At 42.4% G+C, this 16,436-nt stretch overlaps 1 protein-coding gene across 7 annotated transcripts in view; it reads right to left on the minus strand.

The window, feature by feature from the left end:
* ATXN7L1 (ataxin 7 like 1) overlaps positions 1-16,436 on the minus strand; it is a 166,194-nt gene that overhangs the window by 56,148 nt on the left and 93,610 nt on the right. For 5 of the 7 annotated variants that reach the window (XR_004645242.1, XM_034766478.1, XM_034766464.1 and 2 more), the window contains one exon: positions 13,102-13,324. Coding sequence is in view for 5 of the 7 variants with exons in the window: in XM_034766478.1 (XP_034622369.1) it covers positions 13,102-13,324 (223 nt within the window). In the remaining 2 variants the exon portion in view is untranslated. Of the gene's footprint in view, positions 1-8,389; positions 8,497-13,101; positions 13,325-15,510; positions 15,582-16,436 lie in introns of those variants that run through there. The other 2 variants (XM_034766495.1, XM_034766521.1) reach the window with 2 other exon arrangements.

Consider the following 16,436-nt stretch of genomic DNA (forward strand, 5'->3'; position numbering starts at 1 on the left):
CCATCCACAATGTCCTGCACGTTGCCAAGAGTCACAGTCATGCACAGCAGGAGACAGTTAATAGCCCTGCACACTTGTATGACAACGGTCCCCATAGTGGATTTTCCAACTCCAAAATGATTTCCCACTTATCAGCAGCAATCTGGTGTGGCAAGCTTCCGAAGTGCGATCGCCACTTGCTTCTCCACAGTCAGTGCAGCTCTCATTCTGGTGTCCCTGCACTGGCGGGCTGGGGCGAGCTCGGCATACAAATCCAGGAATGTAGCCTTATGCATCCGAAAGTTCTGCAGCCACTGCTCATCATCCCAAGCCTGCATTATGATGTGATGCCACCAGTCAGTGCTCATTTCTCGGGCCCAGAAGCAGAACTCCACCATCTGCAGCTGCTCCATGAATACCACCTCCAAACTTGAATTAGTTCTCACTATGTCCCACAGCAATCAGTCCTTAACAAATTCATTATATTCCCCACTGATTTGGTTCTTTCTTGTGGCTCTGCAAATAAGGGAGGATCATGTGTCCCTGTGCCTGCAATGCTCATGACAATAGTGCAGAGCACTGCAGGCTCAATGCTCCTGTCAGAGATGGCAGACAGCGAGGTGGGCTGCACGGGTTCATCGGATTTTTTAAAATGCTGCAAAAATTATGGGCTATAGATATTATGGGATGGAGAGTTGCATGCTGGGAAGTTGACTTCTGGGGCTCTCAGTCGCCCCTGTGTGAATTGTTTCTGCCCTAACATGCATTGCCAAAACTTCCCAAAGAGCGTGCAGGATGGTGGTAACCTACCCATGGTGCACCGCACTGTGCATTGACACAAGCACGTGTGGTGAGCATGGGCAGCGCCGACGCAAAGAGCCAAACACGCACGCACACAAGCAACATGCTAACTGTGGCAGCTTTATGCTGATGTAATATGCATTGGCAAAAGTTTGCAGTGTAGACACATCCTAACTCTCTATCACAAGGATTGAATCTACAACTGTGCCATGATTTTTGTGCAGGTACCATGCAGACATATTGGTGTGTAGAAGCAGAGAAAAAAATCAATGACTATGTAACACATCTCAGGTACTTTTTGCTACTTTACTTAGGATAGTATTTTTTCTAATGTGGAAAGCAGAAGTGGAAATAAATAAAACCTCTATCCTCAAAGACTTTAGGACTATTTTGACAGTAATTAGAAGATCAAGTTTCTTGCCCGGTGTTGTGTAAGAGGTCAGGCTAGATATTATAGTGGTTCCTTCTGGACTTAAAATCTTTATGTCTATGTTAAAAAAAAAAAATTCCTATCTTTCAGAAACACTTTTCACCAGGAGACCTTCCACATCTATGTCAGAGGACTATTTCCCCAGCCTTTCACACACCATTTTGTAGCCCAACATTGCAGAACTTTAAGCAAGATAAGGCACCAATCACTTTATTTCTGGGCCCTGTTAGGCCCTAGAACCAAGAATCCAGCCAAAGTTTCTGCATAGCAGCACAGAACCCAACTTCCTATGCTAGAGAGCTTTACATTTTAATTGTTAACGTTCCTGAAACTTAGCAAAAGAAAACATCTGGCACCCGGCTGAAGCATACATTCTAAAAAGCAGGTGGATAAAGTCTCCTCTTGCGATATTTTTTTTTAAAGATGCTTTTTGAAAATACATTTTAAGTATTTGGATGGGAGAGCCATTACTCTTGTCCTCCCACAAATTTCTTCTTAAGACCCATCTGTACCCAGCTTACAATAAAGTGCTTAATAATGATGGCTAGACTGACAGATGATTAGCGATTCATTAAAGATCTCTTGTTCACTTATTTAAAAGAAAACTGCAATGTCAGAAAATTATACAACTAGCTAATATATACAACTCTGGCTTTCTATTACTGCCACACTTGTTTCCCCACACACTTGCATTGCGATCTTTATCCACATGTTACAACCTGTCCCAGTCTAGATTGTAAGCTTCTGGGGACATTATCTGTCATTTATTTTAGATTTGTTCAGCACAACGAGGCTCCAATCTTGGTGGGAGCTCTGGGCCTTACTGCACTAATACTCTTTGAAACAGTGCTAGATCAAAGCACATTAATTAAATGTTAATGAGTGTCAGCAGAGTCCATATGGACAGGTAGTCCATGGCAGGATAGTACGGGGTAGATTCACATCCCCTTGTGCCACCCAGTAATTGTTCATATAGACAAGACCTTACAATACTACAAGAAAAGAACAGTAAAATTGTCAACAATAATGCAAAAATATTGTCAATAATTCAGAAAAGGCAAAAGTAACGAATATTCTATTCTGTATTTGGAAAGAAGCTGAATGACGTATTCACATCCTACAGTGATCATCAAATACTTTCTATTCCAACAGTAACTACCAGAGGATATTAAACAGCAGCTACTAAAGTTAAATATTTTAAAATCTCTTGGACCAGACAACTTTCACTCAAGAGTTAAAAGAGTTGGCTGAGAGCTCTTTGAACTACTGAAGCTCATCTTCAGCAAATCTTAGGATACTGGAGAAGTTCTAGAGGACTGGAAAAAAGCTCACGCTGTGCCAGTATTTAAGAGGATAAATAGGATGACCCTGGAAGTATAGACTGGTCAATGTGACACTGATTCTGGGTAAATCACTAAAGAATTAAAAGACAAGTCAACATATTTTTATGGAAAATAGAGGCCTTGAAAACAACTTTGATAGTGTTCATTGATGAGATTATAAACTGGGTTGACAAAGGTTATTGCTTAACGTAATATAATCTGATTTAGTACTGTACAACACTCTGATTAAGCAATTATTACTATACAAAATCTTGGTAGCCCATATTAAATGGATTAAAAATGGCTAACTGATGGTTCTCCAAATGTCACTGGAAATGGAAAATCATTATCCATCAGGGGTTTCTTGTGGGGTCCTGCAGGTTATGTTATTGGTGAAATACTAATCTACAGATTTATCAGTTTGGAAGAAAATATAAAATCACGGCTAGTAAAGTTTGCAGCCAACACAAAAATTGGAGTAGTAAACAATGACAGGTAAGTTTTACAGTGAGATTGCACAGTAAGCTAGGCTGATTTGGACATGTGTTTTAATGCAGCCAAATGCAAGGTCATGAATTTAAGAACAAAGAACGTAGGCCATACTTGTTTGACAGGGGACTGAATCTTGGAAGCCTGCAGCTCCAAAAAGGACTTAGGGATAACCAAAAAAATATGGAGTACCCAGAGTGATTCAATGGCTAAGAACATAAGAATGGTTATACTAGGTCAGACCAATAGTCCATCTAGCCCAGTATCCTGTCTCCTAACAGTGACCAGTGCTGGATGCTCCAGAAGGAATGATTAGAACAGAGCAATCAATTTACTGAGTGATCCATCCGCCGTCGTCCCGGCCCAGCTGCTAGCAGCCAGAGGTATAGGGACATGCAGAACATGGGGCCGTGCATCTGACCATCCTGACTAATAGCCATTGATAGACCTAACTTACATGAATTTATCTAATGATTTTTTGAGCTCAGTTATACTTTTGGCCTTCCTAACATCCCCAGGTAACGAGTTCCACAGGTTGACTGTGCATTCTGTGAAGAAATACTTCCTTATGTTTGGTTTAAACCTGCTGCCCATTAATTTGATTAGGTGATCCCTCGTTCTTGTGTTATGTGAAGTTGTAAATAACACTTCCTTAATCATTTTCTCCACACCCTTCATGATTTTACAAACCTCCCCTTAGCTGTGTCTTTTCTAAATTAAACAGGCCCAGCCTTTTTAATCTCTCCTCTTATGGAAATTATTCCATACCCTAGTAATTTTTGTTGTCCTTGTACGGTCTCCAATTCTAATGTATCTTTTTTGAGTTAGGGCGCCCAGAACTGCATGCAGTATTCAAGGTGTGGGCATACCATGGACTTGTATTGAGGCATTATGGTATTTTTTGTCTTATTATCTATCCCTTTCCTAACAGTTCCTAACATTGTTAACTTTTTTGCGTGCCGCTGCACACTGAGCAGATTTTTTCAGAGAACTATTCATGATGACTCAAGCTCTTTCTTGAGTATTAACAGTTAATTTAGACTCATCATTTTGTACGTATAATTGGAATTACATTTTCCAATGCGCATTACTTCGCATTTATCAACACTGAATTGCATCTCCCGGTTTGTTGCTCAGTCAGCCAGTTTAGTGAGATCCCTAATTCTTCATAGTCAGTTTTGGACTTAACTGTTTTTAGTGATTTTGTATCATCTACAAACTTTGCCACCTCGCTCTTTACTCCTTTTTCCAGATCATTTATGAATATGTTGAACAGCTCTGGTCCCAGTACAGGTCCTTTTGGGGACCTTATTTACTTCACTCCACTGTGAAAACTGACCATTTATTCCTACCCTGTGTCCTATCTTTTAACCAGTTACTGATCCATGAGAGGACCTTCCCTCTTATCCCATGACTGCTTACTTTGCTTAAGAGCCTTTGGTGTGGGGACTCTGTCAAAGGCTTTCTGAAAGTCAAGGTACATTATATCCACTGGATCACCCTTGTCCACAAGCTTTTTGGTGCCCTCAAAGAATTCTAATAGATTGGTGAGGCATGATTTCCCTTTACAAAAAGCATGTTGACTCTTTCCCAATATATGGTGTTTATGTGTCCAATAAGTCTGTTCTTTACCATAATTTCAACAATTTGCCTGGTATTGAAATTAGGATTACCAGCCTGTAATTGGCAGGATCACATCAGCAGACTTAAAAAAAAAAAAGTGTCAGTGTTACATTACCTATCCTCCAGTCATCTGGTTCAGAGACGGATTTAAGTGACAGGTTACATTGCACAATTAGTAGTTCTGCAATTCTGTAACTTCGTGCCTTCAGAACTCCTGAGTGAATACCATCTGGTCCTGGGGACTTACTACTGTTTAATTTAACAATTTGTTCCAAAACCTCCTCTACTGACACCTCAGTCTGGGTCAGGTGTGGGAATTTCCTTTACAACCTTCGCAGTGAAGACTGATGCAAAGAATTCATTTAGATCAGGGGTAGGCAACCTATGGCACGCGTGCCGAAGGCGGCACGCGAGCTGATTTTCAGTGGCACTCACACTGCCTGGGTTTTAAACATTTTAAAAACCTTATTTATTGTACATACAACTATAGTTTAGTTATATATTACAGACTTATAGAAAGAGACCTTCTAAAAACATTAAAATGTATTACTGGCACGTGAAACCTTAAATCAGAGTGAATTGATAGGTTGCCGATCCCTGATTTAGATTCTCAACAATGGCCTTGTCTTCCTTGAGTGCTCATTTAGCACCTCAATTGTCCAATGGCCGCACAGATTGTTTGGTAGGCTTCTTGTTTCTGATGCAGCTCAATTTTTTTTTTTTTTTTTGCTGTTAGTTTTCGTGTCCTTAGCTAGTTGCTCTTCAACTTCTTTCTTGGCCTGCCTTATTATACTTATTTACACTTGATTTGCTGTAGTTTACATTCATTTCTATTTTCCTCACTAAGACCTGACAAAACAGGGGAGGTGTACACACTACAAAGCTACTTCTGGAGGCAAAACTCTGCTGTTTTGACGACAAAATAAAACCTCAACTAGAGGCATAAAGTCTTTTGCGGCAAAGTTAAAGCGACAAAATATCAGTGCAGACACTGCTGTTTGTTTTGTCGACAGAACTGGCTTATGCCAGTATCCCATAATGCCTGCTGTGACCGCTGTGCTCTTTGTTTTGATCTCTGCTACCCTTTCAAAGCTCCGGGAAGTATCTGACAGCTGAGCGTGCTGCTCCATTTTGGGAACAAAGAGAAAATCTTTGGAATGCTCCTGTTCTACTCTGCACTAGAAACACAGAGGCAGGCAGACTGCGGCTGCAGGGAGCCAAAGGGCGGAGGGGGAGTGGAGAGAGAGAGAGGAGGACAACGACACACACGGAACTGCTGTGCTGCTTTGACATTCCTCAGTGTGGAGAGCTCACAGAGCTGCTGAGGATGCCATTCCCGACAGCTGAAGAGGCTGTGGAAGAACTCAGAAGGAATCACAGAACCATAGGCAGGCAGGCAAGCAGAGTGGGCTACTTCGGGAGAGACTGCTGTGCAGAGCAGAGCTGGGGGCTGACGTGGGGGGTGTGTCCCCCTCCTCCTGCCTCAGGATAGGTCGGTCAGCCTGCTGTCTTCCCAGCTCCAGACAACCACTCACCTCTCCTCCCCGCCCACCTGTTTCTGTTGAAAAAGCAGCTGACAACCTATTAGGATGCCCTTGGTAGGATGTAGGGTGACCAGATTAGTAGTATAAAATATCGGGACGGGGGCGGAGCAAAAAAAAGGGGAGGGGCGGAGCAAAAAAGGGAGGGGTGGAGCAAAAAAAAAAAAAGGAGTTTTAAAGGGGCCTTAGGGGCATTAGCAGGCCCCGGCCCCGCGCGCTGCCCTCCCAGCGGAGCCTCCTGTCCCCCGGCCCGCCACGGGCATATGCGGGGCGTGGTGGGTCCGGGCTGGGGCAGCGCAGAGCAGGCAGGAGCCGGGTGGGTGGCAGGGGCCGAATCCCTGTTGCTGCCAAACAGCCCCACGCCTCTCCCTCCCGCTCGCGGCTGTGGCTCCTTCCCAGCGGGACGCGCCTCCCGCTGCCCCGGCCACATGCGGCGCGCGTCTCCTGCGCCTAGTCTCCCTCCCGCTGGGAAGGAGCAGCTGGACGCGCGCCGCATGTGCGTGGGGCAGGCCGGGGGGGTGCGTCCCGCCAGGAATGAGCCGCAGCCACGAGCGGGAGGGAGAGGCGCGGGGCTCCCTGGCAGCAGCAGGGATTCGGCCCACACCCCCGTGCTGCCCACCGGGCCCCTGCCCGCTCCGCGCTGCCCCCGCCCGGACTCACCACGCTGCCCCACGGGCTGCAGGGCTGGAGCAGCCTCCAGGCTGTGCTCCTGGCCCCGGGTGCAGCAGCCCAGGCAGAAGCCCTCTGTCGCGGAGGGTGGGGGGGAGTGTTCACAGCTGAGCCCCCCATCTCCCTCCCTTGCCAGCCCCCCTTTGCCCGCCCGGTGCCCGGGTGCCGGAGCTGACTCACCAGCTCCAGGATCCAGGCACCACCGCCACCCCCTCCCCTCCAGGCTTGCGCCGCCATGCTGCAAGCCTGGGAGGGAGGTGGAATGCTGCGTGGTTGGGGAAGAGGCGGGGCCAGGACGGGGATTTGGGGAGGGAGCCAATGGGGGAAGGAGAAGGAGGAGGCGGAGCCGGGGCGGGAGGCACGAGCACCAGAGCGGAAGGCAAAGTTTCTTTTTTGTCCAGTGTCCCGACCAAACATTGGTCGGGACACGGGACAAAGAAGCAAATATCGGGACTGTCCCGATAAAATCGGGACGTCTGGTCACCCTAGTAGGATGGGATTGAGAAACTTGCATCATGTGACGCTATACCTGCCCCATAAGGCATTGCAAATCCTTCCCAAAGCACCCTGTGGGCCAGTTGCATAATGGGATATCTACCACAGTGCACTACTCTGTGTCGATGCAAGAGCTCTCAGTGTGAAAGTACTCTGCCGACACAAGGAGCTAGTGTGGACATGCAACAGTGGTTTTAATTAAAACGCTTTAATTAAAGCAGCATAACTTTTGCCGACAAAACTTTGTAGTGTAGACAAGGCCTAAGACTATGTCTACACTAGAGAACTTACAGCAGCACAACTGTACCAATGCAGTTGCGCCGCTGTAAGATCTCTCATGTAGCTGCTTTATGCTGACAGGAGAGAGCTCTCCCATTGACATAATTAAATCACTCCCAACAAGCAGTGGTAGCTATATTGATGGGAGAAGTTCTCCCGCTGATATAACTAGTGCTGTGCACACTACCACTTATACCGGTGAAACTTATGTCGCTCCGGGATGTGCTTTTTCACACCCCTGAGACATACGTTTGCCAACATAAGTAGCAGTGTAGACATGGCCTTTGATTTGACTTCCAATTTTTAAAGGATGCCTTTTTGCCTAGAACGGCCTCTCTTACTCTGCAAAGTCATGGAGGCATTTTTTTGGGTCCTCTTACTCTTTTTGTTTTATTTGGGGAATACATTTAGTTTAAAAACACCATAATAGAGGCCCCAACAGTTTCCAAGCATCTTGCAGGCATTTCACTCTTGTGACAGTTCAAGGATGACCAGACAGCAAGTGTGAAAAATCCAGAACAAGGGGTGGAGGGTAATAGGCACCTATATAAGACAAAGCCCCAAATTTCAGGGCTGCCCCTATAAAATCTGGACACCTGGTCACCCACTGTTCCTTTTAATGAGCTTCCTCATTTTTGCATAGTTCTCCTTTTTAAAGTTATATGCTACTGTGGTGGGTTACTTTGGTATTTTCCCCCTACAAGGATGTTAAATTTAATTACATTATGATTGCTATTACTCAGCAGTTCATCTATACTGACCTCTTGGACCAGATCCTGTGCTCCACGTAGGACTGAATCAAGAACTGCCTCTACTGTGATCCTAGGGGAATGTGGAGTAGCAGCTGGGAGGTGGTATTACCTCTGTATACAGCATTAGTGAGACTGTGAATGAATGGGATAAGTCTAAATTATGAACTGCATTTTGTATTATATATTGAACAGATGTCTGATCTTGCCTGACAGCAGCATATTATACCACATTACAAATACCGCCCCTATCCAGGAAAGATTCTTGATACCTTGTTGAAGGAGTATCACAAATAAACTATCAACATGAGCAATCTAGGGCCCTGACTTAGATTGTCTCTCAGCTGCTGACCCGCCCCTCTGGAACAATGATTTCAGGGGGTCTGTAGATGGGGAAAGCATGACAAGGTGGATGTGGGGCTGGGCGTCTCAGTTGGACACATAGCACAGAGGAGAGATCATCCTACTTAAGAATAAGTTCTGCTCTGTGCAAGGCAGTCGACCACTGCCACACAAAAGGAGAACTTGCAGGAAAGAGTGAGCAGGATGGACTCATCTCAGCCTAACAAACCTCAGACTCACAAGAAGAGTGAGATCAGAATAGGGGAGGATGCGTCTCAGAACTTCTGCTGTTTTCAAAGATCTGTAACTCTCGGGCACTCAAAGACTTAGGTCTCCGCTTCAGAGTTTCTTCTGCTAAGCTTGTGTTCCTTGCTTTCCTGCCACATGGTCACAGAAAGGGTTTAACTAGACACACAGAGTGTCCACATTGTAGGTGGAGCTCTGAGGGAATATGTGTAAGTGACGGGGGATTCTGGAGGTCTCAGACATCCAGACATCTACTGCAGCTGTGCAATGGTGTCCCATATCCCAAGAAAGGGTCAGATAAGAGGTCAGAGCCTAGGAGCATGTATTATAGATCCTGAGCTATCAACAGTGAATAGATTCGGCCTAGACCCAGGTGATTAGAAAGCTTATCAGATCAAGCAATTGGGTTGACTTAGAAGAGACTAGTGATTGTCTTTACAATTAGTAAAAGTTATTATTTAAAACTATTTTTACTATTTTTTCTTGATTGGATATTTATTTCTATAAGATATCTTTTGTTCAATCACAAGTTATTGGCCTGATCCAGGATTTGGTTGAAATTCTGTGGCCTTGCATCTGAAGAAGTGAGGTTCTTACCCACGAAAGCTTATGCTCCCAATACTTCTGTTAGTCTTAAAGGTGCCACAGGACCCTCTGTTGCTTTTTACAGATTCAGACTAACACGGTTACACCTCTGATACATATCTATGGCCTATGTTATGCAGGAGGTGAGATTAGAATACTGTAAATGGTCCCATCAAACCTTAAAATCTGTATGAATAATTTCTCCTTAAAATTGAAACCATCTACTGAATAGTCAGTATCTTCTAATACTTTATAATCAGACCTTCTTTTCGTGAGTTCCAAGTGAAAAGAAAAATCAGTCCTCACTTTCCTGAAGCTTGCAACTTTGCCATGGAAGAGGCTGGAACCTGCACAGGAAGACCAGTGTTAAAACGTGGAGTGGGCATGGGTTTTGGGGGGTGGGGAGAGGGAGGTTGTTATTGTTGTTTTTTTGTTTTTTGGAGAAGCAGTGTGATCTTGAATGCTACACACAAGACTGGGAGAAAAAAATCTCATGAGTTCCTGACTCTGTTACTGACTTGCTTTGTGATACTGGGCAAATCCTTTAATCTCAATATTTCTCAGTTTTTCCATCTGTAAAATGAGATTACACAAGACTTCCTTACCACCACACAGGAATGTTGTGAGGACTAGTCAATAAACACATCGTCTGCTTTTTAGATAGAAACACTAAGTGTTATCAAATGCTACACACTAGCTCATTAAATGAACTGATTTATCTTCTCTATCTTCAATAAATGTTTCCTATTCTGCTTTGGTGGAAATGTTTATTTTGCTTTCGAACTTTTTGAATAAAGCCAGCCAGGTGAACATGCACTGGGTATGCTGTTCTGCACTGGGCTTTGGTTGATTTATGGAAGGCCATCTGCTGGCACTGTGAAGGACATGAATTATGGCTAACAAATATTTTGCCATAAGGCCTACACACTTCTCCTGGTTTGGCACCCAAAGAGTTAACGAAGTAACTGCCTGTCTGCTCAGCCAGAAGTGACTGGCAGCCCCACAATAGCTCTGAAGATAGGAAGGCTGCAAAGGAGGAAGGCAGGTCACCTGCCAGAGGGGCACAGGCATTGCAGAGAGAGGCTCCCTCCTGCAGACTGGTGAGAAGCTGCAGGAGGGAGACAAATCAACATTCCAAAGAGGGGGAAGCAGGACAAGGCTGGGGAAACCTAGAGCCGAGGAGAGGTAGGAAGAAGCTCAGGGAGCAGCAAGGGACTGAGGAGGACTGGTTTTGGCTGTTCCAAACAAGGTCCCTGAGCTGAAACCCAGTGGAGTGGGAGGACCTGGGTTCCACTACTAACTCCAGCCAGGGGCTTTTGGAGGAAAAAAGTCTTAAATCCAGGAAACCTAGGGTTGATCAGCCCCCACTACAGCCACGAAACCTCTGATTCCCCATAATCCTGAAAGGGGCAGAGACTACTGAGGACCCCTCCAGGAAGTCTTAGGTCATAACAAACACAGACTTGGGCATGATGACATAAAATGGATGGAGCCAGATTAAAGTAACTCCACATCTCACCATGGGTGAGTGTGTGTGTGTGGGTACTAACAAAAGCCCCCATATTACATGCTTGCACAAGACGAGCCAATGAGATGAAATCTTTCCGTGTAGGTTACTATTTTGTAACAGCAGAACTAGGAACATTTCAGTGGTCTGTAATGTGAACACTTTGAAGCCATTTGTATTTTGTTGCTTACAAGAGTTTTTTTTTTTAATCTCAAACAATATTTAAAAAGTCTTATTCTTGTGTAAGGATACTAAAAATGTCAGCATGAGATCAGTAGTACTATATTGTCACAGTATTGGAAAGCAGTTACATTCGATCTGGGATAACCTGTACCTCATCTCTTTTATATGTAGTCTAAAAGGTCAAGTTTACTATTTTCAGTCAATGTTAGCACCATAATTGCTTGGGACACTCACCACTTTTAACCGTTAAAAAAAGTCAAAACTGAACTAAGTTCGTTAAAAATAATTGCAATACGCTAAACTCTGAAGATATATGGAAGCAGCTCCCTTTGAATTCAATGTGAATCGCTCACAATATATCAGAGAGAAAAATGTGACCTGGTATTTTTTAAAGTGATTTGGATGAGTTGATATTTTCTGTCTCACTGCACAAATGGTTTGTAGAACATAGCAAGAAACACTGCATTTGATTATTAATTATTATTTGTGTAACAACAGCACCCAGAGACCCCAACCTAGATCAGGACACTATTATGCTAGGTACTATATCTGAACATAATAAGAAAGGCTCCTGTCCCAAAGAACTTAAAACAGAAGTAGGCAGGACAAAGAGAAAGAAAGTACTACTATGTCAGTTTTACAGATGGAGAACTGAGGCACAGACAGATTAAGTGACTTGCTCAGGGTCACACACACAAAAAACCACAACTGTGTAAGGTAATGTCTACACAGCAACTAGGAGGGTGCTTCCCATGCGGAGGACAGACACACTAGCTCTGCTTGAGCAAACATGTTAAAAATAGCAGCATGGCTGGATGGCACGGGTGGTGGCTCAGGCTAGCTGTCTGAGTACAATCCTGCCTAACCCCCCAGGTATGAACTCAGGAGGCTAACCCTAGCTGCTGCAGCCATACTGCTACCTGTAAGCATGCTAGCTCAGGCAGAGCTAGATGTGTCTGTATCTACACTGGAAGCACCTTTCCACTTGCTGTGCTGACATATCCTAAGAGCCAGAAACTAAATCCAGATGTCTTTGGTCTGAGGCCTTAATCACAAAAGCATCCTTCTTCCATATAACTGAAGACAAGTTAGTTTCTTAAGATTTAAAATACAAATTTAGCCTTTATTTACATTGTCACAACTCCACTGTGCTCAATTAGTTTGTTAAACACTGACGGTGTAACATTAAGATGTAAGAGGACTGCCTCAAAGATCTCACAGCCTAAATGCATATACAATACCATCCACGCTGAAAGACCTAGAGAACAGCGATTTTTACAAATTGTACTTTGCTCTATGCAGTCTCACAGAGCATGAACCATACTGTCAGCACTTAAACAATGAGGTTCAGTGGTAGCTGGTGCCCAAAACGAGTGGTAGGGCTGTAGAAGACAAGCCCTCATTGACTTTAGCGAAGCCAATGCTGAGCACTACTGAAAATCTTGTTTTTACTATTTAAGCATATTAATTTTAAGGTCGGCCTAAGTGATGTCAGATGGTCCACGGGCTCTATGGATCTAAGTTACCAAACTTAAAAGACATCTCCCTTGCTCTATATCTCTGAGAAGTGAACATTTTATAGTATATTAGGAAGGTGAACCTTCAATCTTCCTCTTTCCTCCTAGAGTTTTTATCTATCGCCACACACCTGGGGTCAGGTTTTATAGAAATATGTATAGAAACAACACAACACTTATTCCCCATTTCCCCCCATAGGAAATCTCTGGGCTCAGGTTATGCATTCAGAAGAGAAGAAAACGTATATTCTTTAGAGGACCATGAGCTACACAAACAGGTTTTAAAATAAACATACAAATAAACACGCGTAGACAAATCAGCTATCCACTGTAATGGTACTTACCATGGTTTATCCCTTGATACTTTTGAAGGAAAGACTGTGTGCTGTTTGCTAGTGGAGGTAAGTAGATTGTCTTTGGGAGTTTTGAATGGCTTTGAGTTGCTGCTGACAGGGTTATGGCCGCTGATACAGGATTTCTGTTTAATTTGTACTAGTGATGTCCTGGAATTGGAGGGTGGAGAAGCTGGAGATGGGGAAGGTTTACACATTGAATTGTGTCTTCGTTCTGTAATGGACAAAAGAATACATTTTAAAGCATTTCACAGGCAAAAAAGTTAAATAAAAGCAGTTAAAAAAGATGAAGTTATACCATTCAGTGTTGAAATCATGAGGCTTTCAGCACACAACATTACACTAGTTAATTATTGTTGAAATCAGTCATAATGCCAATGGGTAAATATGAAACAAAAACAACTGTGTACAAAATAAAATAAAAAAATTAATGGAGATATTCTATCTCCTAGAACTGGAAGGAACCTTGAAAAGTCATCAAGTCCAGCCCCCTGCCTTCACTAGCAGGACCAAGTACTGATTTTGCCCCAGATCCCTAAGTGGCTCCTTAAAGAATTGAAATCACAACCCTGGGTTTAGCAGGCCAATGCTCAAACCACTGAGCTATCCCTCCCCCCTGTTGTTTCCCCATCCTTCCCCACACTCACTCTGCCCATAAAGGCCCGATCCTGCTCTCACTGACGTAATGGGAATTTTACCACTGATTTTAGTTGGAAGCAAGACAAATTCCTAAATGTCACCAGTACTGCTAATTTCCAATAACCAATGGCACTGCCCTCCACTGAAGAAGCAAAGAATAAAATAATATCTATGGTAGACAGACATCTATGCAGTGCTTGGGAACTATACACTGAATACTTAGAGGTGGTGTGCAAAGGGGGACAAAAGTGGAGGTGTACTCCTTTTTGCTTCTTTATCATGTATAAAAGTGGCTAGAAAAGATTCTTTTCCATCCACCCCAGTTTTTTCCTTGCATGTTTTTTTACAGTGGCCATTCAGGTTCTGTCTAGCTTAGAAGACTGTGATGCCTGGAAAACCAGTGCAATGGTAATATTACAAGAGCTCAAAGAAATGGAAATGAGTTTTAGTCAGAAGGTTTTAAAGTTTTTTGTTTTTGTTAGAAACCTATTTAACATCAATGACTAAACAACACTTTGAATAAAGGAAGCCTCTCAAAGATTCAACACCCCACCCCCAACCCTTCAAGTAAGTTGTCAGACTCATGATAAACATGCCTTGAGACCTCCCAGGTCGGGTGATCAGATGTCCCGATTTTATAGGGACAGTCCCAATATTTTTTTTTTTTTTTTTTTTTTTTTAAATATGGGCTCCTATTACTCCCCACCTCCGTCCTGATTTTTCACACTTGCTATCTGGTCATCCTATTCCCAGGGGTCCTCCAACAGCTCAAGGAACACCAAACTTGACATTCCAATTTTTTAAAGTTAATAAAAAGTAGTAAAAGAATAAACTTACAAACATCAATAAATAAAAAGAAGGCACAAGTTAAATTTTTCAAAAATATTCTTGTCAGATCACCTTTTATTATTCTTCTGATTTTATATTTCAGATTTCTGACATTGCAGTTTTACTTGCAATAAGTCATTTTTGAAAGGTACTGTTACTTTTCTTATTTAGTTAAACCATATTAATTATTTTATGCGATTTGGTTGTGGACCAGTGTAACATCTTGTAATTCCTTTACTGCAAATGTTTTAATTTAATCTACCTTGTCCTGCCAAACAAAACAAGTTTGAATTATAGTCTAAATTTTACCACTACCCTATTGAGATTCTGATGACAAGGTGCTGTTATGTAACCAACCAAGAACCTCTACAATGACAGACTCCCTGTGAATTAAAACTGTTGGTAAAACCTTTTCCTCCTTAAATATTCAACATGGACTGCTCAGACTATCACTTCAGCTAATAGTCTTGTCAAGACTGACTGCCTTCTAGAAAATGATACCTTAAGCACTATACCTAAGGATGTAGTAGTTGAGGGTGATATATCCCATTTATAGATAATTAAAATAAATCTTCTGGAAAGAAAGACACTCAGGTTAATTTACCGACACAGATATTGACCATTTAAGATGATGAGTATTTTAGAGTCATCTAAAGAATCACATACATGAGCAGCGTCCGATTTTTTTTATATAGTCCTCATTATATGTAATTTTCAATCAAGCAAGTTTGATTTGTTCCATCAAAAACTTTCCCAATCGATTAATTCCCAAGAGCAAAGCAATACATTCACAATGGCACTTGTAACTTATGTGAAATGTCAGAAATAAGGAGCACTATGTTCATATATAATAGTTTATCCCTCCATTTTTAAAATGTGTATGTGTTTGGGGGAAGGGAAGAAAGGTTACCAGGACAATTTTTAATATTTTACCTAAAGCATAAGAGAATGGCCGACTTTCTTGTGATCTGTACTGACAGCTATATCTGGCATTTCCTTCCATATCTTTGAATACCTACAAACAAAACATGGCTATAAATAACCTTCCACATTTTCAGCAGGTACTTTAAGAATTACCAGAAATATTACTTGGCCTCAGCTGAAAATACCTTAAGGACTGCTTGGAAATAAATGGAAAAATATATACCTCCCTATACATATGAAAAAGAAAATATCACGTCCATTGTCATACTCAGTTGCCTAAATAGAATGGCTGCATTCTTCCCTTTGCAAGTTCCTGGAAATTAAACTTGGTTGTTTAAGCTTGTTTTATTTTTCAGATTACATTTCTATTGATTTGCCAATACATAGCCTATAAAAAGAACGGAAAAAAGAAAAACCACAACTGCACACACAAAAATGCACATACAATTTGTACTCTCCCATTAGATATTTGCACACACAAATATCCAATAAGGATGTAACTGGCAATTTGTCCATGTAAAAATGGGATTTCTACATGCACCTGTGGTAATTGTGCATGCAAATTAGGCACAGAAGTGCAAGCGAATTTATCTGCGTACAACCTGTTGAAAATGAGGTCCTACATGTTCACGTTAAATAGCATAATCACTGTACATGCATCAAATAACCTAGTCATCCTAGCAAGCACACTTCTGTTTTTATTTAAAAAGTCCTATAAAAGTAACTAATGCTAGATATGTGCCTCTGATAAATCAATACAAGTAATTATAATGCTAAACTGAATTCCACACCTGTTGCAATTTCTGCAGATATCTTGCAATGCTATAAATACATTTGTTCACCTGAGTAGGTATAAAATTTGGGAGACAACATCACGTATTTACTGGAGTGTTTGTAAATTGATATGTTCGCATTACCCATAAATAACTAAGTAT

This window comes from Trachemys scripta, chromosome 1 (genome assembly GCF_013100865.1).
Source record: "Trachemys scripta elegans isolate TJP31775 chromosome 1, CAS_Tse_1.0, whole genome shotgun sequence".
NCBI lineage: Eukaryota > Metazoa > Chordata > Testudines > Emydidae > Trachemys > Trachemys scripta.